The sequence below is a fragment of the Oncorhynchus mykiss genome, chromosome 1 (genome assembly GCF_057628025.1).
Source record: "Oncorhynchus mykiss isolate SJ-2025 chromosome 1, ASM5762802v1, whole genome shotgun sequence".
Classification (NCBI taxonomy): domain Eukaryota; kingdom Metazoa; phylum Chordata; class Actinopteri; order Salmoniformes; family Salmonidae; genus Oncorhynchus; species Oncorhynchus mykiss.
Window position 1 is genome coordinate 37578811 of NC_143022.1, and position 25225 is coordinate 37604035.

Genomic DNA, 25225 nt, shown 5'->3' on the forward strand with positions numbered 1-25225 from the left:
GGAACTGATTCCGGGGGACCGGAACTGATTGAATTGGCCCAGAATCGGGTGTCGGACTCGGCCTGGAATCAAAATGAATGACTGCTCAGAATCGGCCCAAGTACATCAGGCAGTTTCAGTGTTCCGGAATTCAGCCGAATTTGTCGGCATTTTACCAGAATCCCCTCAGAAGTGGCCCAATACAATTTGAAATAAATGTTTACAAAATTACCCGATTTAGTCATTTTAAAAATGACTATTGTACATACAAATTACACCCATCCACACATTTTTTTAAATAATTGTATTTGTTTATTCTTTACCCCCTTTCTGTCATATCCAATTGTCTTGTCCTATCTCTGCAACTCCCATACGGCCTAGGGAGAGGCGAAGGTGGAGAGCCATGAGTCCTCCGAAACAACCCCGCCATGCCGCACCGCTTCTTGACACAATGCAAGCTTAACCCGGAAGCCAGCCGCATCCATATGTCGGAGGAAGCGTGCATGTGCCTGGCCCCCAGGACATCCCGTCCGGCCTTACCCAATTGTGCGTTGCCTCATGGGTCTCCCGGTCGCAGCCGGCATGGGTATCAAACCAGCATCAGTAGCAACGCAGTTTGCACTGCGATGCAGTGTCTTAGACAGCTGCACCACTCGGGAGGCCCCATCCACAAAGGTTTTAATGCTTATCAGTGTTTGCACAATGTATCCAAACACTAAAATCCTTCTTAAACAGGATTTAAAGAATTTAATTTAAATGTTAATTTTATTTTCTGATACAGAAAATATGGAAAAATAAATCAATAATGAAATGTTAATTATATAAAGTAGCCTGTGTAATCATCTGCCAGAGAGTAGCCACAATCGGCCCGAGCCCCAAGTACTACATTTGGGCTAGATAACTCATACCGGAAGCGGCCCGAGCCCCAAGTAATACATTTGGGGCAGATAATTCACACTGGAATCTGCCAGGGCTCAATCCCCGTATTCTAGCCATAAGTAATACTGCCAAAGGCGGCCCATACTCCGGCCACATGACCTCGGCCGAGTCTGACTCTCAGCTGAGTGCGCTGACTCTCAGCCGGAATCGGCCCAAATCCACTGTGCTAGCTGGGGTACCAACAGGCAACCAGTTGCAATTTTTTTTATATGAAAAGGAGACTGAATTAAATCTTGACTGCCCTGCAATGCAGACAGGAACGTGTCCAGACCGCTGGGAGCTGATTGACCAATAGACTATAGGTGTGAAATGTTCCGAAACCTACCCCTTATGGGCCATCAGCGGGACAAAAGTATTGCTGAGCCTAAGAGATGTTGCGCTATTAACGGCAGCACCACTTTATCAATTTATTTAGTATTTTAGACTACGACACAAACATTGTTTTTATGGGCACACAAATCCAAAATTATGTATGCGATTTGCAAAATCGAATGCTTCCAACCGAAAGTCACCTAATTTGCGTGGTTCTTCAGTACGCTATGCAAGGCTAATATACCTACTTATTGGATGTGCGTTATATCCAGCTGTTTAGTTAGGCCTAGTGATATTGTCGACCATCATCAGCTGATCCAGGAAGTATGTTTCTGAATGACAAGCAGCTGTTATGTTATAGCATCTGATGCAAAAACAGTCAGTGCAGGAAAATGGTGTTCGTAAGAATGTCCAGAATATGTTGATGTTTTGTTCAATGCGCCAGTGAAGACCTTTGATCCACGTTGGATCCAATCCAATATGCCTACATTTGTTTTCTGCTTTTTTTGTTGCTTGATTAACAGCAGGGTCTAAAATATTTAACCGAAAGTATCAAGATAATGAGTGAATGTTTTCACATGTTTCTGTGCTTCAGATTGGACAGTGTTAGGCTTCTGTGTGCAATTGTGTAGGATAACCTAGGCCAGTGATTCCCAACCTTTTTCGGTTACTGTACCACTAACTTAATGTTGCTCTTCCCAGAGTAGCCCTGAAGTAGCCCCTCGTGTGCATTTTACCAGTAGGCATATGGTCTCGTGAGTCTTCTCAAGTACCCTCTGTGGATATAAAAGGAAACTCAATGTATCTCCATAACGTTGAGTGCGCGGTGGTTCTGTACGCAGCGCAGTACCATCCACAAAACGTTTTGTGCGCCAAAAAGACAGATACTGTAAGCACTTTTCAAGACACTCGGCCCTCGCCAGTGACCTGATACTAGATTAATCCAGTCCTGGACTAAAAACCGTGTTTAGTGAAGAATCCCCATTGAAAGTGATGTTTTGTCCAGGAGTAGGCTAAATCTGTCCCTATTTGATCTTTATAGGCAGTAAAATCATAAAGTAAATTAGCTAGAATCCAGCGCATTATAATTACATAAGGCAATGGGGATGGAGGAAAGTTTTCTCCCTTGGCAGTCCACGAAGAGGTCTTCAGAGTCGCTGTACTCTGAGCATTCAGGGACCTGATGCCTGGAGTCTCCTGACCTGCCCTGGCGCCCCTGACTTCTCACCCTAATGATAAGAACAATACATTTTAGCATAATTAATGTAGATAATATTTGCAGCTAAATAGACTTACGTATAACACCTAATAAAGTCAATAAAACATTGTGGTTCAAACGAGTAAGATATAAAATGAGAGAAACCACCTAGAATCCATCCATACCTGTCCCGTCTGAGGAGGCGTCTGCCTACTTTGAGCCGCCTGCCCTGGCCTGCCTTCCTCAGCTGGGAGGGTGGTGGGAGCAGCAGGAGTACTAGGAGAGCCAGGAGGAGAGGGGAGGTCACACGCATCCTCAGCCCAGCTGGGGCTGCCTCTCGCTCGTGATAGCTGGAGCGAAGCAGTGGGTGGAGTGGAGGTTTTACTGGAAAATGGGAGTGGAGGATTGCATGTTGACAGTGTCTGATATAATGGGATTCAGCTGCTGTTCCTGCAGAGAGAGAGAGAGAGGGAGGGAGAATGGGAAATAGAGAAAACAGACAGTGTGAGTGACTGGGACAGAGAGAAAACAGACAGTGTGAGTGACTGGGACAGAGAGAAAACAGACAGTGTGAGTGACTGGGACAGAGAGAAAACAGACAGTGTGAGTGAATGGGACAGAGAGAAAACAGACAGTGTGAGTGAATGGGACAGAGAGAAAACAGACAGTGTGAGTGACTGGGACAGAGAGAAAACAGACAGTGTGAGTGACTGGGACAGAGAGAAAACAGACAGTGTGAGTGACTGGGACAGAGAGAAAACAGACAGTGTGAGTGAATGGGACAGAGAGAAAACAGACAGTGTGAGTGAATGGGACAGAGAGAAAACAGACAGTGTGAGTGACTGGGACAGAGAGAAAACAGACAGTGTGAGTGACTGGGACAGAGAGAAAACAGACAGTGTGAGTGACTGGGACAGAGAGAAAACAGACAGTGTGAGTGAATGGGACAGAGAGAAAACAGACAGTGTGAGGGAATGGGACAGAGAGAAAACAGACAGCGTGAGTGACTGGGACAGAGAGAAAGCAGACAGTGTGAGTGACTGGGACAGAGCGAAAACAGACAGTGTGAGCGACTGGGACAGAGAGAAAACAGACAGTGTGAGGGAATGGGACAGAGAGAAAACAGACAGTGTGAGGGAATGGGACAGAGAGAAAACAGACAGTGTGAGTGAATGGGACAGAGAGAAAACAGACAGTGTGAGTGACTGGGACAGAGAGAAAACAGACAGTGTGAGTGACTGGGACAGAGCGAAAACAGACAGTGTGAGTGAATGGGACAGAGAGAAAACAGACAGTGTGAGGGAATGGGACAGAGAGAAAACAGACAGTGTGAATGAATGGGACAGAGAGAAAACAGACAGTGTGAGTGACTGGGACAGAGAGAAAGTTGACGGATGGCATTAAAGCAACACAATGGTTAAATGTCAACATTTCGAATATTGTTTGATTTACACATTCTTTCTGCATTTAGCAGTTGCTTATTTTACTTACACGTGACAGTAAATTCAGCTGAAACCATGAAGTCAATGTGGGCGAGATTACCCAGATAAAAACAGCTTTGTAAAACTTGATGAGACAAGTCATGGCAGAAACCAGTCCTTCCCTGTAAACATTCATCACAGTCAGGGATTTGTTTGTTGGTGTTTGTTTATATGTATTTGCTCCTGAGTATATTATTTCAAATAAAGCACACACATCTGGAAACATTCTTCTGTTCCTTCTGCTGCTTTTCCATCTCAGCTCTCTCTCTTTCTGTATCCCCCTCTTTCAGAGGTGAATGCAGAAACCTACAGGAGCTGAACCTGCCACTGTTCCAACATTAACATGAGTAACGGCAACATCCTGTCACGGGTACAAACTACCCTCTTATCTTATCTTCCAGGGGGGGAATTAACGGTAGACCAGGAAGAACATCTTTAGTTTATGCTTTTCATTCATTCCCTTTTGATAATGGGTGCAAACTTTGCACAGGTACAAACACCTTTGTAAACCAAGTGCTTAGCCTTGATGGAATGCCACTGTTCTGAAGCTCATCACCACTCAGACTGACAGTTGGAGTCAGATTATTAAAACTAGACATTGCTTGATTATACAGCACCACTACTATTATCTACAACATGACATTAAGAGGACTACAGGGAATCATTCCTTTTCCCTTTATTCCATATGATGTATACTTCCCAAAACTGTTTGGGTGTAAAGCTACAGTGAAATCAGTACCACATGGGGACTCGGGTGGAGGGGGAAACTGCTTGTCGTATAATGTGATTTACAGTCACCATTCATCTTTACCGATAACACTACATTCTTTAAATAACATGTCATTACTGTAAAAAATAGGGACACATTTTCTACATCAAAGGCCTGATTGGTGGAGTGCTGCAGAGATGGTTGTCCTTCTGGAAGGTTCTCACATCTCCACAGAGGAACTCTAGAGCTTTGTTGGAGTGACCATTGGGTTCTTAGTTACCTCCCTGATCAAGGCCCTTCTCCCCCGATTACTTAGTTTGGCCGGGCTGCCAGCTCTAGGAAAAGTCTTGGTGGTTCCAAACATCTTCCATTTAAGAATGATGGAGGCCACTGTGTTCTTGGGAACTTTCAATGCTGCATACATTTTTTGGAACCCTTCCCCAGATCTGTGCCTTGACAAAATCCTGTCTCGGAGCTCTACGGACAATTCCTTCGACCTCATGGCTTGGTTTTACTCTGACATGCACTGTCAACTGTGGGACCTGATATAGACAAGTGTGTGCCTTTCTAAATCATGTCCAATCAACTGAATTGAATCATGTTGTAGAAACATCTCAAGGATGATCAATGGAAGCAGGATGTAACAGAGCTCAATTTTGAGTCCCATAGCAAAGGGTCTGAATACTTATGTAAATAGGTTATTTATGTTTTTCATTTTTAATACATTTCAAAAAAATTCAAAAACCTGTTTTCACTTTGTCATTATAGGGTACTGTCTGTAGATTGCTGAAAAAAATCAAATATTTTATACATTTTCGAATAAGGCTGTAACGTAACAACATGTGGAGAAAGTCAAGGGGTCTGAATACTTTCCAAAGGCATTGTACATATTGTTGTTTGTTAAGTGGCCCTGTTAGATTTTTATAAACCATCTAATGAACTCTGAGGGCTTGTTTGTTATAAGGGAATACAGTGCCTTGCAAAAGTATTCACCCCCCTTGCCGTTTTTCCTATTTTGTTGCATTACAATCTGTAATTTAAATTGATTTCTATTTGGATTTCATGTAATGGAAAAACACAAAATAGTCCAAATTGGTCAAGTGAAATGAAAAAAATGACTTGCTTCAAAAGATTAAACTTTTCTTTTTAAACAGAAAAGTGGTGCGTGCATATGTATTCACCCTCTTTGCTATGAAGCCCCTAAATAAGATCTGGTGCAATCAATTACCTTCAGAAGTCACACAATTCATTAAATAAAGTCCACCTGTGTGCAATCTAAGTGTCACATGATCTGTCACATGATCTCAGTATATATACACCTGTTCTGAAAGGCCCCAGAGTCTGCAACCCCACTAAGCAAGGGGCACCACCAAGCAAGCGGCACCATGAAGACCAAGGAGCTCTCCAAACAGGTCAGGGACAAAGTTGTGGAGAAGTACAGATCAGGGTTGGGTTGTAAAACATATCTGAAACTTTAAGCATCCCACGGAGCACCATTAAATCCATTATTAAAAAATGGAAAGAATATGGCACCACAACAAACCTGCCAAGAGAGGGCCGCCCACCAAATCTCACGGACCAGGCAAGGAGGGCATTAATCAGAGAGGCAACAAAAATAACAAAGATAACCCTGAAGGAGCTGAAACATCCATAGGACCACTTAAGCCATACACTCCACAGAGCTGGGCTTTACAGAAGTGGCCAGAAAAAAAACATTGCTTTAAAGAAAAAAATAAGCAAACACGTTTGGTGTTCACCAGAAGGCATGTGGGAGACTCCCCAAACATATGGAAGAAGGTACTCTGGTCAGATGAGACAAAAAATAGAGTTTATTGGCCATCAAGGAAAATGCTATGTCTGGCACAAACCCAACACCTCTCATCACCCCGAGAACACCATCCCCATGCTGTGGGGATGTTTTTCATCAGCAGGGACTGGGAAACTGGTCAGAATTGAAGGAATGATGGATGGCGCTAAATACAGGGAAATTCTTGAGGGCTTCCAGAGATTTGAGACTGGGACAGAGGTTCACCTTCCAGCAGGACAATGACCCTAAGCATACTGCTAAAGCAACACTCGAGTGGTTTAAGGGCAAACATTTAAATGCCTTGGAATGGCCTGGTCAAAGCCCAGACCTATATCCAATTGAGAATCTGTGGTATGACTTAAAGATTGCTGTACACCAGCAGGAACCCATCCAACTTAAAGGAGCTGGAGCGGTTTTGTCTTGAAGAATGGGCAAAAATCCAAGTGGCTAGATGTGCCAAGCGTATAGAGACATATCCCAAGAGACTTGCAGCTGTAATTGCTGCAAAATGTAGCTCTACAAAGTATTGACTTTGGTGGGGTGGGCGTGAATAGTTATGCATGCTCAAGTTTTCAGTTTTTTTAATGTTGTCTAAATCAAATGATACAAACCCCCCCAAAAACCTATTTTAATTCCAGGTTGTAAGACAACAACATTTAACAAATGCCAAGGGGATGAAGACTTTCGCAAGGAACAGTATATGCATGCTTATTTAGTCTCATAATGCTATATGAGTGTGATATGTGAAAGGACCAGGAAAATTATGTCGTCCTATTGAAGCAACATCTCAAGACATCTGTCAGGAAGTTAAGGCTTGGTCGCAAATGGGTCTTCCAAATGGACAATGACCCCTAGCATACTTATAAAGTTGTGTCAAAATGGCTTAAGGACAACAAAGTCAAGGTACTGGAGTGGCCATCACAAAGCCCTGACCTCAATCCTATGGAAAGGTTGTGGGCAGAACTGAAAAAGCCTGTGCGAGCAAGGAGGCCTACAAACCTGACTCAGTTACACCAGCTCTGTCAGGAGGAATGAGCCAAAATTCACCCAACTTATTGTGGGAGCTTGTGGAAGGCTACCCGAAATGTTTGACCCAAGTTAATCAATTTAAAGGCAATGCTACCAAATACTAATTGAGTGTATGTAAACGTCTGACCCACTGGGAATGTGATGAAAGAAATAAAAGCTGAAATAAATGATTCTCTCTACTATTATTCTGACATTTCACATTCTTAAAATAAAGTGGTGATCCTAACTGACCTAAGACAGGGACTTTTTACCAGGATTAAATGTCAGGAATTGTGAAACACTGAGTTTAAATGTATTTGGTTAAGGTATATGTAAACTTCCGACTTCAACCGTACGCCAGTTATGATTTCCCAATACTATTATCCCAGTTATGTAGTGAGATAATGTGGCAAGCTGAAACAATGAATGAGAGAAACAGAGAGAGAGAAAAACCAAACCAGGCTTTGTCTGTCAAACCCAAAAGGCATGGAAGGTCGTTTAGGTCTTTGTGTCAAAATTAAGACGTTAAATAACAAGCTGTCCACTGACCCGAACAGCCTTCGATTAACAGGGACCTTGACCATGTGTCTTTGTACCCTCTCCATAAGTGTTTATATTCCAAAACATTTTACACCTGAAAGCAATTCCATAGGCTCTGTTTTCTGTTAAACCCTATGAGCTCATGGAGAATACATTTTTGGAAATTGCTTCACAGAGCTGGCTAAGAATGAACCTGCAGAAATAAAGTCTTATTTCAGTTCATTTCCAAAGACTTTTAACCATCTGACTGTCAGTGCTGCTGTCAACACATACCTACACGTCCCTCTTTCTCTGGTAGTCCCTCCTCTCCTCCTCTCTCTCTCTGTCCATCCTTCCTCTGCTGTTCTTATGGGATTCCTCCTGATTGTCAAGGTCTAAACTAAGGTTAAAAAGCTTCTCCCAATCAAATGCCACAGTCAATTTACGACTGCCTACCTCACATCCCTCCACCAACCCGCTCACCCCTTTCTTGCCCTCCTACATTGGTCGTTCACCTGGGGAAACCCTACCAGAAGTCAAATAATCAGTCATATTGTCATAACCCCAAAACCCACACCTACACAAATCGAAGAAAGTGAGAAGACTTGAATTAGTGGAATCAGGCTGATAACAGGCTGCAGGTGCAGAGCTGTGATAAAAGAACACATTGTCTTTATAAATACTATGGAGTCTTACTTGTCAAATTACTTGTTACAAATCATAGATCTTTAGAGGTGCCTTCAGAACATCCAGTATGAATATGAAGCTAACACACAGCCAGTTGTGGCCCAGCACTGTTCACATATTGATCTTAAACCCCTCTCTGTCTGTCTGTCCAGGAGCTGTCGGAAGGTAGATTCACTGTTAAAGGCTTACAGTACCTGGCCAAAGGGAAGGGCTGCCACAAGCTCATCCACCTCAATCTCTCCGGCTGCACTCAGTTCAGTTTCTGCGGTCCTCTCTGATCCATATGTCTCCTCTTCTATCTGCTTTAACTATATCCAGATCAGTTTTCCAACACATCTGTGTCCTCTGCCCCCTGGCTGCACTGGAGTCAGTTTGTGTGCTCCTCTCCAAGTCTATGTTGACCCTGGGGAATGAGAAAGGTTCTCTCTCTGGCTCTGAAAGGGAGAGAGAGAGGGAGAGAGGGAGAGAGGGAGGGAGGGAGGGAGAGAGGGAGGGAGAGAGGGAGAGAGAGAGAGAGAGAAGGAGGGGGCTCCAGCTTACGCACTGGTTTTAAATTACAACACACACACCCACATGCACATGTACTCCAGCATGAACAAGGACTCTCACCAGGGCCAGCATTTTTCCAGCTGGTTAAGTGGTTGTACTTTGCTGCGAGAGAGACAGAAAGGTTGCAGCTAACTTGTTTGTTGAAATGTACATGTCCATATTCACCCTCTCCCTCTCTCACCCCACTGCTCTCTAATGTTATAATGTAGTGTGTGTGCGTGTGTGTGTGTGTGCGCGTGCGTGCGCGTCTTGTCCCTAAAGATCTCAGTGGATGGTTTCAGGTACATAGCAGCGGGCTGCCGTCTGCTGCAGCAGAAGTCTTCAATGACATGCCCACTCTGTCAGACAACTGTGTGCTGGTATGTATGGAGCTACCAGACAACTAATTTAGGCTCTGGCCAATAGTTGTTCTCTTTCTAGGGAGTAGTACCATCTTTTTTAACCACAATTGACTACCTGTGTATTTTGTGAGTGAATGAGTTAATGGACCTCTGCCTGTCACTGTCTGGTTTCCTCCAGTTGGAGCTAGACTCTAAGTATCACTCTCTGTCTGCCATCTCCCTATGGAACACGGCACATCTCTCAGACTTTGTCCATCTCTGAGATGGACAACCTCACCAAGTTCAGAGTGGATGGTGAGTGTCTGTGAGTGTGTGTGCCACGACTCATGTTCCATATCTGTTTATAAGTTTTCGTTGATTGTCTTGGCAACTATCGTTGTGGTGAGTCTCGTTGCCGGGGTGATGTTTACAGGGAATCTGATTGGGTGACTAAGTGACAAGCTACACGCCTTATTTCATGTGATTGGTCTGTGACATCAAACCATGATGCAGCATCCAGCAGCATGGAGAGAAACATCTTGTGGGCCATGTTGTTGGTCAACTCTGGAACTTTGGAAATCCACACATTTTTGGCCTTATACAGTGCTGTATCTGGCACAGGTCACTGTTAAGTGATCAGCCAATGATTATAGCTCTTCAGCCAAAGGAGATGGTCAGTTTGTTTCTGAAGATGTGATTAGTCAAGACAGATGGTTCAGGGGCATTATCAACACACACATAGTTTGTTATGGTGTGTGTTGTTCTGACAGTATATCTGTGTGTTCCTGTAGGTAGCAGTCAGAGCTCTGTGTCATAGCTCTCCAGGCCTCGCTACACTCCATGCTGCTTACTGCCCCAGAATGACTGACGCCAGTCAAGTCTATGGGTGCCATCCAAAACCTGGTCTACCTCGACATCTCACACTGCAGTAGGTGTTTGTGTGTGTGTACTGTCTCTCTACTTTAGATTACATCCGGTTGCATCACCTGACAGTGTGTGTGTATGAGTGCATGCTTTTTGCAGGGTGAATAATAGGCACAGTGATTCCATGACTTTAGGGTTCTCTGCCTCTAAACTGAGGGAGCTGAATCTGAGCAACTGCAGCCACATCAACTTATCTATCATGAGGGTGGCTCAGAGTAAGGTCATACAAATACATTAACACACATATACACACATGTACTGTACACGCATTGACTGACTGGCGTGATGTGTTTGTACTAGTTGCAGTGAGCTGAACCACCTGAGTGTCTGAAAGCCAATCTATTCTTGCTCCGAAAATGTAATCCGGAGGCTCCTCGTGGAGGGTTTGACGCAATTGCGGGGCCTCTGGAGGCTTGCAGAAGCCAAATTGAGCTCCGTACTGCATTGCCGTGCGCCTCCCAAATTTTGTAACAATGCGTAGGCTCCATATTGATTGGCGCATTGATTGATTGGCGGTAGGTCCTATATAAACAAACTCACTTCCTTGACAACTTCCACTTTTTCTGCAAAGTGCAAAAAGTGGGTTTGCTCTGACTTCTGTGGAGGCCGCATCGCAGTAAATGCTGTATGTCCAATGCAGAACTTGGATTAACCATGCAGAGCCTTTTACTGTGATAACATGTTTGATTCTGGTCTGGAATGGCGCAGTAGCAGTTCCTCTCTCCTCCCTCTAGACATCAGTCAATGCAACATCATGGACTAGGTAATGCTTCCATAGCTTGCTGTATATGTGTGTAGAATTAGTTAGCCATGTCAAACACCCCCAAAAATTGACTCATGTTTCCAGGCCATGAGACTGCAGTCCTGAGCAGTGGGAGCACAGTAACAATGTAGCCCCCTACTAGTTTGGCTATGACTGCTGTATCCAATCAGATGATCCAACTAGAACAAGGACACCTACGAGGAAGACGAGCCAGCACCAAGTAGAAATAACAAAAATTGGAATTTGATAAAAGGCCTGTGGAGAGGACTACAATTACACATGAGTACACAGTCCATGCAGACAAACAAAAACACCAGGACTGAGTTTATACAGTTTATATATACATTCCAACTACCAATTTAAGGTCAACCAAATCCCTACCATTCACTGCACCTTTAACTCAATGTCAAGCACCTGACTCAAATGACCAAAGATGAATAACCACAAAACAGATGATTTTTAGGCTAGGAAATATTGTTGAATTTTTAGCAGAACATCAATGCATTATATACATTTATGTAAAGCTTTTACATCAAAACATTTCAACTGAGTGGGAGAAAGGATCTAGATTTTTTATATGCATTACAACAGATTGTTGAATTTCATTTACATCATACAGCAAAACAGTTTTGCATTGAAATATTCAAAAAACAAAATTGCCTCAATGATTTCATTGTCAGTGTTCATGTCAACACTTTTCCCAGTATTTTTTATTCACAGTAAATTGAACCCCCCATGAATAGTTTAAAATAAAAGGCAACAAACACTTGTAATTCTTTTACGAAGCATCCAAAAACATTTTGTACATTTTGCAGTTTCAACCCTACGGTCAGAAAGTCTTAAGAGTGAGGTTCTCCTGGTTTGTCATAACAAACAAGACAATTATCTTCCTCAATAGTGTGTAATGAATTCTACTAGATGAAAAGCCAAAATGAATATACATCCTGCCATTAAAAGAAAGCTAAAACATTTACATTTCACATACTATCAAACTTTCTATTTTCGCATAGTATTTAAAACGCAAGCGTGGGTATTCAGAAACAGCCAATGACTGAACTAGCCTGGCTGCCACTAGATTCATGGGGCGTCAGGGTAGCCTAGTGGCTAGAGCGTTGGACTAGTAACCGAAAGGTTTCATGTTTAAATCCCCGAGCTGACAAGGTACAAATTTGTCGTTCTGACCCTGAACAGGCAGTTAACCCACTGTTCCTAGGCCGTCATTGAAAATAAGAATTTGTTCTTAACTGACTTGCCTAGTTAAATAAAGGTAAATTTGATTTTTTTTTTCATAAATTATGCTTGAGCCATTTCATGATAACAGTTGGCTAAAGCAGAAACATGATCTTGATCATGTTTTGCAACTGCATTTAGACACGTAATAAAGCCTAGTAGCCGTTGTCAATACTACAGATATGATTTAAACTTGATCATGAAATTCACCAAAAACTATTGATTAAGAACAGAAATCAATGAGATTTTATTTGGTTTAAATCTGCTCTCATGGGGTTCTCCGTCTGCATGTGTCAAGGCTCCCAGAGGGCGATTCATTTCATCGTATCACTGATATGTCTCCCAGTTCCACATTGGCAACTTTCTCTTTTCTTTTTCTTCTCCTCTCCTATGTCAGCTCAGCAGTAACCGAGAAAGACAACTGTGGTTGGACTCTGCCCAACAGTCACAGTCAATGAGATAGTTCTTGTCCCTGAGGACTTAGTTCAGTAGGTAGAGAGGAAGTACAGTGCCTTGCGAAAGTATTCGGCCCCCTTGAACTTTGCGACCTTTTGCCACATTTCAGGCTTCAAACATAAAGATATAAAACTGTATTTTTTTGTGAAGAATCAACAACAAGTGGGACACAATCATGAAGTGGAACAACATTTATTGGATAGTTCAAACTTTTTTAACAAATCAAAAACTGAAAAATTGGGCGTGCAAAATTATTCAGCCCCCTTAAGTTAATACTTTGTAGCGCCACCTTTTGCTGCGATTACAGCTGTAAGTCGCTTGGGGTATGTCTCTATCAGTTTTGCACATCGAGAGACTGAATTTTTTTCCCATTCCTCCTTGCAAAACAGCTCGAGCTCAGTGAGGTTGGATGGAGAGCATTTGTGAACAGCAGTTTTCAGTTCTTTCCACAGATTCTCGATTGGATTCAGGTCTGGACTTTGACTTGGCCATTCTAACACCTGGATATGTTTATTTTTGAACCATTCCATTGTAGATTTTGCTTTATGTTTTGGATCATTGTCTTGTTGGAAGACAAATCTCCGTCCCAGTCTCAGGTCTTTTGCAGACTCCATCAGGTTTTCTTCCAGAATGGTCCTGTATTTGGCTCCATCCATCTTCCCATCAATTTTAACCATCTTCCCTGTCCCTGCTGAAGAAAAGCAGGCCCAAACCATGATGCTGCCACCACCATGTTTGACAGTGGGGATGGTGTGTTGCTTTTACGCCAAACATAACGTTTTGCATTATTGCCAAAAAGTTCAATTTTGGTTTCATCTGACCAGAGCACCTTCTTCCACGTTTGGTGTGTCTCCCAGGTGGCTTGTGGCAAACTTTAACCAACACTTTTTATGGATATCTTTAAGAAATTGCTTTCTTCTTGCCACTCTTCCATAAAGGCCAGATTTGTGCAATATACGACTGATTGTTGTCCTATGGACAGAGTCTCCCACCTCAGCTGTAGATCTCTGCAGTTCATCCAGAGTGATCATGGGCCTCTTGGCTGCATCTCTGATCAGTCTTCTCCTTGTATGAGCTGAAAGTTTAGAGGGACGGCCAGGTCTTGGTAGATTTGCAGTGGTCTGATACTCCTTCCATTTCAATATTATCGCTTGCACAGTGCTCCTTGGGATGTTTAAAGCTTGGGAAATCTTTTTGTATCCAAATCCGGCTTTAAACTTCTTCACAACAGTATCTCGGACCTGCCTGGTGTGTTCCTTGTTCTTCATGATGCTCTCTGCGCTTTTAACGGACCTCTGAGACTATCACAGTGCAGGTGCATTTATACGGAGACTTGATTACACACAGGTGGATTGTATTTATCATCATTAGTCATTTAGGTCAACATTGGATCATTCAGAGATCCTCACTGAACTTCTGGAGAGAGTTTGCTGCTCTGAAAGTAAAGGGGCTGAATAATTTTGCACGCCCAATTTTTCAGTTTTTGATTTGTTAAAAAAGTTTGAAATATCCAATAAATGTCGTTCCACTTCATGATTGTGTCCCACTTGTTGATTCTTCACAAAAAAAAATACAGTTTTATATCTTTATGTTTGAAGCCTGAAATGTGGCAAAAGGTCGCAAAGTTCAAGGGGGCGGAATACTTTCGCAAGGCACTGTAGGTAGGACATTTTTGGAATGGGGCGTAGCAGTGAAGCCTCAGCTGCCCAGCTTCAGAGACTCAAACCAGCTCTGTGCCTTCAGGGTGATGGAGCCTCTGTCTGCCTGGGCCCTGATCCACTGGTCACCCTGGAGTTGCCCATTCATATGGCCTACAGGGAGAGCAGAATAAATGGAATCGGGTGGGTTTAGTAATAACAGTAGCAGTTGTGTACTATACTCACTGGGTGAGTAAACATAGTAGGAGTAAGTGTAACTCATTGGTGAGTTTAGTCCCAGTAGTATTTATAGGGATGACTGACCAGTGACAGTAGTCATGCTATCTTTCGAATCTCTCTCTGCTTGCTGAAGGACTATCTCTGGGCTGATCTCTACTGACATTCCACACAGCTGCACTCCTGCTCTTATAGAGGAGGGGACACGCACAGACACTGCACCTGAGAGAGGGAGGAAGAAGGAGGGGGGGATAGAAAGCAAAAGGGAGAAAATAGTGATGGGAAGACAGTGACAGGAGAAGACTGGGTCAGAGGTGTAACATTGGAGAGAGAGAAAGAGTCAATTCAGAAGGATGACCAGATGTGGCTCATCCTATTGAGCATTCTATACCCAGTACATCCACCCAGAATGTTATGTTTACCTTGCTGAGAGTGGAGTTCTGCACTGCCATTGTCTCCTACATATGCATCAATGTTTCCACTCTTTGACGACACCTTCAGGTAGCCATTGTTAGAACCATCTGGCAAAACGTGTCAAAGTAAAAAAAAGAACAACGCTTAAAATCAGGTTAAAATAGCCTCAAACAAAATTTGCCACAATCGGTTTTCAAATGTAGAACAGAGTATTTTCCCACTTACCTACAATTATATCTCCAGTCTCATTCCGCACTGTGGCATCGCCTGTATGACAAAGAAACTCAATGTGAGATGCTGATGTACCCAGAGAGCTCACAGGCTAATGGTTTCCATGTCCTCTAGAAGAACAGAGAGGCTGTCTATCTCAGGGGAAATCTCTATTAATTATGGCTGACTCATCCTCTTCTCGCCTCACTTTCTCTCTGTTAATTGCTCTTCCTGGTTGTTTTCTTTACCAGAGGTTCCTCTTCTTCTTTCACTCTACCTAACCTTGATTTATCTAAGCAGTGACTCACTCAGGCCATCCACAACTTAATCATCTTGTTTACACCAAGTTAGGGAAAGCATTTAAGTCTCTAGTCTAGTCTAATGGTAGTCACTAAACCAAAACAGTACTGACCAGGAAAAACTCTGTGCCTTAGATATAGCTGATAAACAGTGCCCAGGGTTTTTGCATGACATGTCACGTGTTCACTAAAAATTCAGGGCCTTAACTAAAAGTGCTGGCCAGTATTTGGCAGTATACAGTTGAAGTCGGAATTTAACATACACTTAGGTTGGAGTCATTAAAACTTGTTTTTCAACCACTCCACAAATTTTTTGTTAACAAACTATAGTTTTGGCAAGTTGGTTAGGACATCTACTTTATGCATGACACAAGTAATTTTTCCCAACAATTGTTTACAGGCAGATTATTTCACTTATAATTCACTGTATAACAATTCCAGTGGGTAAGAATTCACATACACTAAGTTGACTGTGCCTTTAAACAGCTTGGAATATTCCAGAAAATTATGTCATGGCTTTAGAAGCTTCTGATAGGCTAATTGACATAATTTGAGTCAATTGGAGGTGTACCTGTGGATGTATTTAAAGGTCGACCTTCAAACTCAGTGCCTCTTCGATTGACATCATGGGAAAATCAAAATAAATCAGCCAAGACCACAGGAAAAATAATTGCAGACCTCCACAAGTCTGGTTCATCCTTGGGAGCAATTTCCAAACGCCTGAAGGTACCACGTTCATCTGTACAAACAATAGCACACAAGTATAAACACCATGGGACCACGCAGCCGCCATACCGCTCAGGAAGGAGACACATTCCGTCTCCTAGAGATGAACGTACTTTGGTGCGAAAAGTGCAAATCAATCCCAGAACAACAGAAAATAACCTTGTGAAGATGCTGGAGGAGACAGGTACAAAAGTATCTGTATCCATAGTAAAACAAGTCCTATATCGACATAACCTGAAAGGCCGCTCAGCAAGGAAGGAGCCACTGCTCCAAAACCTCCATAAAAAAGCCAGACTGTTTGCAACTGCACATGGGGACAAATATCGTACTTTTTGGAGAAATGTCCTCTGGCCTGATGAAACAAAAATAGAACTGTTTGGTCATAATGACCATCGTTATGTTTGGAGGAAAAAGGGGGAGGCTTGCAAGCCCAAGAACACCATCCCAACCGTGAAGCACAAGGGTTGCATCATCATGTTGTGGGGGTGCTTTGCTGCAGGAGGGACTGGTGTACTTCACAAAATAGATGGCATCATGAGGCAGGAGAATGATGTGGATATATTGAAGCAACACCTCAAGACATCAGTCATAATATTGGTAGCAAATGGGTCTTCCAAATGGACAATGACCCAAGCATACTTCCAAAGTTGTGGCAAAATGGCTTAAGGACAACAAAGTCAATGTATTGCAGTGGCCATCACAAAGACCTGACCTCAATCCCATAGAAAATTTGTGGGCAGAACTGAAAACGTGTGCGCGAGAAAGGAGGCCTACAATCCTGACTCAGTTATACCAGCTCTGTCAGGAGGAAGGGGATAAAATTCCCACAACTTATTGTGGGAAGCTTGTGGAAGGCTACCTGAAAGGCAATGCTACCAAATACTAATTGAGTGTATGCAAACTTCTGACCCACTGGGAATGTGATGAAAGAGAAAAAAGCTGAATAAATGATTCTCACTACTATTATTCTAACATTTCATATTCTTAAAATAAAGTGGTGATCCTAACTAACCTAAGACATGGAATTTTTTACAATGATTACATTTCAGGAATTGTGAAACTGAGTTTAAAAGTATTTGGCTAAGGTGTATGGAAACTTCCGACTTCAACTGTATATGACTAGGTATACAGTATTATATTGTGGCCAACATGTACAGTCCATTCGGAAAGTATTCATACCATTTGACTTTTTCCAAATATTGTTACGTTACAGCCTTATTCTAAAATGTATTACATTCATTTTTGTTCCTCAAATCTACGCACAACATCCCGTAATGACAGTGAAAACAGGTCTTTAGAAATGCCTTATGTAAATAAGTATTCAGAACCTTTGCTATGAGACTCCAAATTGAGTGCAGGTGCATCCTGTTTCTATTGATCATCCTTGAGATGTTTCTACAACTTGGAGTCCACCTGTGGTAAATTTAAATGTATTTGGCGAAGGTGTATGGAAATGTCCGACTTCAACTGTATGTGTGAATTCAAACCGATATCACAACGACAAAGTATCCCACAAACCACTGTCATTACCATTGACTCATAAAAGCCAAAGCTCTGGGGTGACAATGTTTCAAGTCTCATGAAGGCCATGTTACTATGCAATGCTAACTGTACCATCCACTATATGCGCAGCACTCCCCTCCTCACCATGTATGTGTCCCAGCTGTATCCTCCCTGAAGAGGACGATATGGAGGTGGACTCAGCGTAGATGGCTTTCACCTTCAGAGGGCCATGTTCTGTCGACACGTTCATAGTAGTACCCTGGATCTTCTTCACATTCACCGCCTACAGACACAGAGCACAGAAAGAGCTTATATCTAGTATTAACTGTAATACTCATACCATTCAACACAAATATACTTATATAAAATAAACATAATTGGGTAGGGTAGGTCTCAGAGTATAACAGCAGCTACTGTACACTGTGTCCAGATGTGCTGATGTCCACATTGCCATGGATGGTTCCCACCCCAGTGACGTTGCCCCCCTGGGACTGGACCTGCACCTGGTGACCCTGTAGAGTAGAATAGGAGATTTTTTACGATGGAAATATTTTTTGCTCTCCTCCCATTGCCCCCAAAACCCACACAAGAAAATGCATGCCCAAGCAATATCTAATCTCCCCCTAACCTTCTAGGCATAGCCACGGAAAGTAGGGGTGCTGAGGGTGAAGCACCCACTGACAAATCGAAATCAACCTTTTCACCTGTGAGTTCCAAATATCTCTAACAGTCATCCCAGCATGAGTTGTTTTATGCACGTGATGTCCGAAAGCAATCACGGTTACAAAATGTGATCATTGTGCTGCCTGCTAATTATATTTTTATCATGTTGTTTCTACTGTATGTATATATCTACGATAATGTATTTACTGTATTATTCACATGTTTTCAAGTACTGTGACAAATAATTCATTCTGATTATCGCTTAGATTGTAATGGACACCTATGATGCTAAAGGCTAGACTTGTAGACTACATTTTCCAGTTTGCATGATTGTGTTATGCTGTCTCTACTTCTGTGAATGTCTGAACATTGCATCCAAAAAGAAACTGGTCACATTCAGAACATTTGTAAGGACTGTGTTTGTGCAAAAAAACAGTGTGGCCAGCTCAAACGCTGACTTGCGTCAATTGAAACTGGACGCTCTAAATAAGCGTTCTAATCACACCGGTTTGAGCGTATGCTGCAATGGCAATAAATTAATAAAACCAAAAGCTTACCTTGACTTGGAAGAGTTCCAGTGTTGGATAGTCATAGCTAGCTAGCTAAAATAGCACCCCTCTATGTTTAAGTAGGCTAAACTAGCTAGCTGGATTGACTAAATGAAAAGAAAAACACTATGAAATATAGCTAGCTCTCCCTTTTGCTTCTCCTTCATTTTTTAAGAAATTAATTTGTTCAATACTGTCTCTCTAGTCACCCAGAAGTGGCGCTCCTAGTGGCTCAGGCAAACTTAAATCAGTTTTACCAAATTTTTATCAGCATGTCACATGTGCAACCAGAGAAAAAAATCCTAGACCACATTTACTCCGCACACGGAGATGCAAACAAAGCCCCCCCCCCATTTGGCAAATCTGACCATGATTCGATCCTCCAGATTCCCACTTACAAGCAAAAACTAAAGCAGGATGTACCAGGGACTCGCTCAATACGGAAGTGGTCAGATGACGCGGACCCTACACTACAGGACTGTTTTGCTAGCAAAGACTGGAATAGGTTCCGGGATTCATCCAATGGCATTGAGGACTATACCACCTCAGTCATCGGCTTCATCAATATGTGCATCAACAACGTCGTCTCCAGAGTGACAGTACGTACATATCCCAACCAGAAGCCATGGATTACAGGCAACATCCGCATCAAGCTAAAGGCTAGAGCTGCCGCATTCAGTGAGCTTGAGACTAATACGGACGCTTATAAGAAACCCCGCTATGCCCTCAGATGAACTATCAAACAAGCAAAGCGTCAATACAGGATTAAGACAATCCTACTACACCGGCTCTGATGCTCGTCGGATGTGGCAGAGCTTGAAAACTATTACGGACTACAAAGGGAAACCCAGACGCAAGATGCCCAGTGACGCGAGCCTACCAGACGAGCTAAATGCCTTTTATGCTCGCTTCGAGGCAAGCAACACTGAAGCATGCATGAGAGCACCAGCTGTTCTGGATGACTTTGTAATAACGCGATAAAGGTTGCCAAAGTGAACAAAACCTTTAAACAGGTCAACATTCACAAAGCCACAGGGCCAAATGGATCACCAGGACGTGTACTCAAAGCATGCTCGAACCAACTGTCAAGTATTTTCACTGACATTTTCAACCTCTCCCTGACCAAGTCTGTAATACCTACATGTTTCAAGCAGACCACCATAGTCCCTGTGCCCAAGGAAGCGAAGGTAACCTGCCTAAATGATTACCGCCCTGTGGCACTCATGTCGGTAGCCATGAAGTGCTTTGAAAGGCTGGTCATGGCTCACAGCAACAGCATCCTCTCGGACACCCTAGACCCACTCCAATTCGCATACTGCCCCAACAGATCCACAGATGACGCATTCTCAATCGCACTCCACACAGCCCTTTCTCACCTGGACAAAAGGAACACCTATGTGAGAATGCTGTTCATTGACTGCAGCTCAGCGTTCAACACCATAGTGCCCATGAAGCTCATCACTAAGCTAAGGACTCTGGGACTAAACACCTCCCTCTGCAACTGAATCCTGGACTTCCTGATGGGCCGCCCCCAGGTGGTAAGAGTAGGCAACAACACGTCTGCCACACTGACCCTTAACACTGGGGCCCCTCAGGGGTGTGTACTTCGTCCCCTCCTGTATTCCCTGTTCACCCACGACTGCATGACCAAACATGACTCCAACACCATCATTAAGTTTGCTGACGACACAACTGATCACTGACAGGACAGCCTATAGGGAGGTGGTCAGAGAACTGGCAGTGTGGTGCCAGGACAACAATCTCTCCCTCACTGTTAGCAAGACAAAGGAGCTGATCGTGGACTACAGGAAATGCATTAACATCGACGGGGCTGTAGTGGAGTGGGTCAAGAGTTTCAAGTTCCTTGGTCTCCACATCACCAACGAACTATCATGGTCCAAACATACCAAGACAGTCGTGAAGAAGGCAGGACAAAACATTTTCCCCCTCAGGAGACTGAAAAGATTTGGCATGGGTCCCCAGATCCTCAAAAGGTTCTACAGCTGCACCAACGAGAGCATCCTGACCGGTTGCATCACCGTCGGCGCATGTGATAAATACAGTTTGATTTGAACTACTCACCACATTTTATGCACTGCAGTGCTAGCTGTAGCTTATGCTTTCAGTACTAGATTAATTCTCTGACCCTTTGATTGGGTGGACATGTCAGTTCATGCTGCAAGAGCTCTGATAGGTTGGAGGGTGTCCTCCAGAAGTTGTCATAATTACTGTGTAAGTCTATGGAAGGGTGAGAACTATTGGCCTCCTAGGATTTGTATTGAGGTCAATGTACCTAGAGGAGGACGGAAGCTAGTTGTCCTCCGGGCTCCACAATGGTGCTACCCTACAGAGTGCTGTTGAGGCTACTGTAGACCGTCATTGCAAAACAGTGTTTTAATCCATTATTTGGTGACGTGAATCTATTTAGTATATTTTTATCTAAAAAGCATAATTGTAATGTTTCTATTTTTATGAAATTCAGAGGAGGATGGTCCACCCCTTCCTCCTCAGAGGCTCCACTGCTTTACACACTCCACTGCTTTACACTTCAACCGATCGCTGCCCGCACCTGCCTGCCCGTCCAGCATCACCACTCTGGACTAGAGGTTCGACCGATTAATCGGAATGGCCGATTAATTAGGGCCGATTTCAAGTTTTCATAACAATCGGAAATCTGTATTTTTTTTCTACACCTTTATTTAATCTTTATTTAACTTGGCAAGTCAGTTAAGAACACATTCATATTTTCAATGACGGCCTAGAAACGGTGGGTAAACTGCCTCGTTCAGGGGCAGAACGACAGATTTTCACCTTGTCAGCTCGGGGGATCCAATCTTGCAACCTTACAGTTAACTAGTCCAACGCAATAACGACCTGCCTCTCTCTCGTTGCACTCCACAAGGAGTTTACGCCTGTTACGCAAATGCAGTAAGCCAAGGTAAGTTGCTAGCTAGCATTAAACTTATCTTATAAAAAACAAGCAAGCATAATCACTGTTAACTACACATGGTTGATGATATTACTAGATATTATCTAGCGTGTCCTGCGTTGCATATAATCTGACTGAGCATACAAGTATCTAAGTATCTAACTGAGGCGGTGGTAGGCAGAAGCAGGCGCGTAAACATTCATTCAAACAGCACTCTCGTGCGTTTTGCCAGCAGCTCTTCGTTGTGCGCCAAGCATTGCGCTGTTTATGACTTCAAGCCTATCAACTCCCGAGATGAGGCTGGCTAGTAAAATGGCTGGCTAGTTAGCGCGCGCTAATAGCGTTTCAAACTTCACTCGCTCTGAGCCTTGGGGTGGTTGTTTCCCTTGCTCTGCATGGGTAACGCTGCTTCGATGTGGTGGCTGTTGTCGTTGTGTTGCTGGTTCGAGCCCAGGGAGGAGCGAGGAGAGGGACGGAAGCTATACTAATACACTGGCAATACTAAAATGACTATAAGAACATCCAATAGTCAACAGTTAATTAAATAGAAATGGTATAGAGGGGAATAGTCGTATAATTCCTATAAAAACTACAACCTAAAACTTCTTACCTAGGAATATTGAAGAGTTATGTTAAAAGGAACCACCAGCTTTCATATGTTCTCATGTTCTGAGCAAGGAACTGAAACGTTAGCTTTTTTACATGGTGAAATAAAATAAATAAATAAATAAAATCTCTACTTGCACATTCATCTTCTGCACATCTACCATTCCCGTGTTTAATTGGTATATTGTAATTACTTCGCCACCATGGCCTATTTATTGCCTTATCTTACCTAATTTGCACACATTGTATATCGACTTTTTCTAACTGTATTATTGACTGTATGTTTGTTTATTCCATGTGTAACTGTTGTTGTATGTGTCAAACTGCTTTGCTTCATCTTGGCCAGGTCGCAGTTGTACATGAGAACTTGCTCTCAACTAGCCTACCTGGTTAAATAAAGGTGAAATAAAATAAAATGAAAGCTGTGGATGTAAACGTGGTTAATATAATGTTTGGATTCAGTCTCGTGTCAGGTGAACCTATTGTGTCCTCCCTCACCTTTTGGTCTAATAATTTTCTCATAATCTCCAAACTGTTTCTTTTCAATTGCTACCATGTTTTCCTATATGCTTTATATATTTATTCTGTATTCACTTGCTTTGGCAATGTAAACATGTGTTTCCCATGCCAATAAAGCCCTTTGAATAATAATTGAAGGGGCTGCTGGGCCATTATAACAGATGTGGCTGTAGTTTTAGTCAAACTATAACCTTATTCATATTTCACTTGACTGTACAGACTTTAATCATATTCATATTTACCTTGACTGAGTGCAGCACACAATTCCCCCTCTCTGTCTGCACCCTGCAGGTATCACACTCCATCTTCTGGACATGCACGTTGCCCTCTCCTTGAGTGGTGATGTAAAGGTCTGACACACACACACACACACACACACACGTGTTTTCACTCACCGTTTTGCTGTCTTATCTAACTAAATCACTGGTTGTATAAGAGGGAGGGGAAGTGCTTGGCTTGGGGTCATCATATTAATAATGTAATCATGAGCATCAGCTGACAGTCTGATCCTAGTACAGTTAGTACACCTAGAGCCATTCTCTTAATGGACTTATTTAATTCATGAAGCAGACAGTGACTCTAAACTCGTGATTCAACTTCACAAACCAAAACACTCACCGCTTTTGATGGGAGCGGTCAGCTCCACTGACACGTTGCTGTTTTTGACCTCGGACAAGATGGACAGTTCCTTGTTTTGGTCATCATAGTGCACCTGGAAGTTGTCTAGTTGGACAGCTTGATCTGCGCTGGTGCCATGAATGGTGATGAAGGCCCGGTTCGCCTCGGGGAAAGCGTGCGGGTCCAGAGGTCGTACGGAGATGTTACATTGGAGCTGAACCCGTACTTTGCTGAAGGGGTTAACAACAAGAGTCCACTGCTTCAAGGGTTTGCTCGCCTCTTTCTTGGTTGAAGAGCGGGGCGAGGTCGAGAACGCCTTCAGAATCAACAAGGAAGAGTCTTGGAGGTTATTTGGACACGCTGCCAGAGACCTCCAGCATAGAAGTCCGAGACTTATACGTTGGTTCGCGGAACAACAAAACATCACGGTCACAGATCATAAACAGTCTTGAAAATACTTAAACATTTGCACCAGGGCTCCTTTATTGCGGCGCGGAACTCCGTTGCGTTACGCTCCACGTCCTACGGGAAGACAATACTTTTGGCCAAAGGATGATGAAACAAGTTCCTTAGGTGATATTCTAACCAAATACAGGTTTAGAACCACTGTGTTTTTGCCCTGTCCAAAAATAAACCAGCCTCTCGTCATTCACTGTCAGCGTCTAAGTACTTCCGGGTGAGGGAATTTTTGAAAATGTCTAAATAAAAGTCCCCCACGTAATAGTAGAAAACTGTAATTAACCTGTATTTATCATAAAATATTAAATATAATTGTCTAAACATTAACAATGATTCATATTTAAGTGACATTTATATTTCCCCCCAAAGTTAAACAAATGCCCCCAATGCAATACACTGTAGGCCTATAAATTACACATTGGCTTGTAGAGAAAAAAGTATTCTATGTGCCACTGTAAAAGGAGGGTTGGGAAAACTGTCGAGTCTGTAGCACAGGTGGTTGGTGGAACCTTAATTGGGGAGGACGGGCTCGTGGTAATGGTTGGAGCAGAATCGGTGGAATGGTGTCAAACACATGGTTTCTACGTGTTTGATGCCATTCCATAAGTGCAGTTCCAGACATTATTATGAGTTGTCTTCCCCTCAGCAGCCTCCACTGGTGTAAAATCTATATATGGTCTTATTTCATGGGGTCTAAATACCCAGCAACACTTTATACTCCACCCCAATGCAATACTACACTGTAGGTCTATAAAATGTTTTTTTAGCTTACCCTGTTTGCTTCCAGTGTGAAATAAAATGCCATTCCATACTAGACTTTCATGAACTCATGCCTTGCACTAATGGAGGTGCCAAATACAAATTATTAGCAGGTGATTAGTTACTTCAAAGACACAACATAGGACTGACATACTAACATAGATTAAGGATGAGCCAGTTGCGCCTTCTACACATTTTAGTCATTTAGCAGATGCTC

At 42.9% G+C, this 25225-nt stretch overlaps 2 protein-coding genes across 5 annotated transcripts in view; both read right to left on the bottom strand.

Moving 5' to 3' along the window:
- The window catches only part of LOC110522092 (leucine-rich repeat-containing protein 17), a 32513-nt gene extending 23309 nt beyond the window's left edge, over positions 1–9204 (bottom strand). Inside the window, exons 1-3 of one of the 3 annotated variants that reach the window (XM_021600198.3) lie at positions 8834–9090; positions 2614–2878; positions 2323–2459 (exon numbers count right to left, since the gene is read on the bottom strand). In XM_021600198.3, coding sequence (XP_021455873.3) covers positions 2323–2459; positions 2614–2741 — 265 coding nt within the window. In that variant the 5' untranslated portion in view covers positions 2742–2878; positions 8834–9090. Of the gene's footprint in view, positions 1–2322; positions 2460–2613; positions 2879–8833 lie in introns of all 3 variants that reach the window. The other 2 variants (XM_090230201.1, XM_090230204.1) reach the window with 2 other exon arrangements.
- A 2311-nt stretch (positions 9205–11515) lies between these two features.
- On the bottom strand, positions 11516–24468 carry fam185a (family with sequence similarity 185 member A). 2 transcript variants are annotated; one of them, XR_016494837.1, is made up of 8 exons: positions 23791–24463; positions 23415–23524; positions 18327–18419; positions 18052–18190; positions 15399–15436; positions 15178–15276; positions 14843–14977; positions 11516–14692 (listed from the first exon to the last, which is right to left on the bottom strand). XR_016494837.1 is itself a non-coding variant. In XM_021600264.3 (8 exons), exons 1-8 carry the CDS (start codon positions 24212–24214, stop codon positions 14580–14582), a joined length of 1155 nt encoding a protein of 384 aa, XP_021455939.3. In that variant the 5' UTR covers positions 24215–24468; the 3' UTR covers positions 11516–14579. The 2 variants fall into 2 exon arrangements, 1 of the variants encoding a protein (XP_021455939.3); XM_021600264.3 differs by having other exon boundaries at positions 15395–15436; positions 23791–24468.
- Positions 24469–25225: the final 757 nt, after the last annotated feature.

Coding starts and splice junctions, on each gene's coding strand:
- fam185a (XM_021600264.3), bottom strand. CDS start 24,214: ATGTTTTGTTGTTCCGCGAACCAACGTATAAGTCTCGGACTTCTATGC. Junction 23,525..23,790: donor GACCGCTCCCATCAAAAGCG/GTGAGTGTTTTG, acceptor TGTGTGTGTCAG/ACCTTTACATCACCACTCAA. Junction 14,693..14,842: donor TAGCATGACTACTGTCACTG/GTCAGTCATCCC, acceptor CTCTCCCTGTAG/GCCATATGAATGGGCAACTC.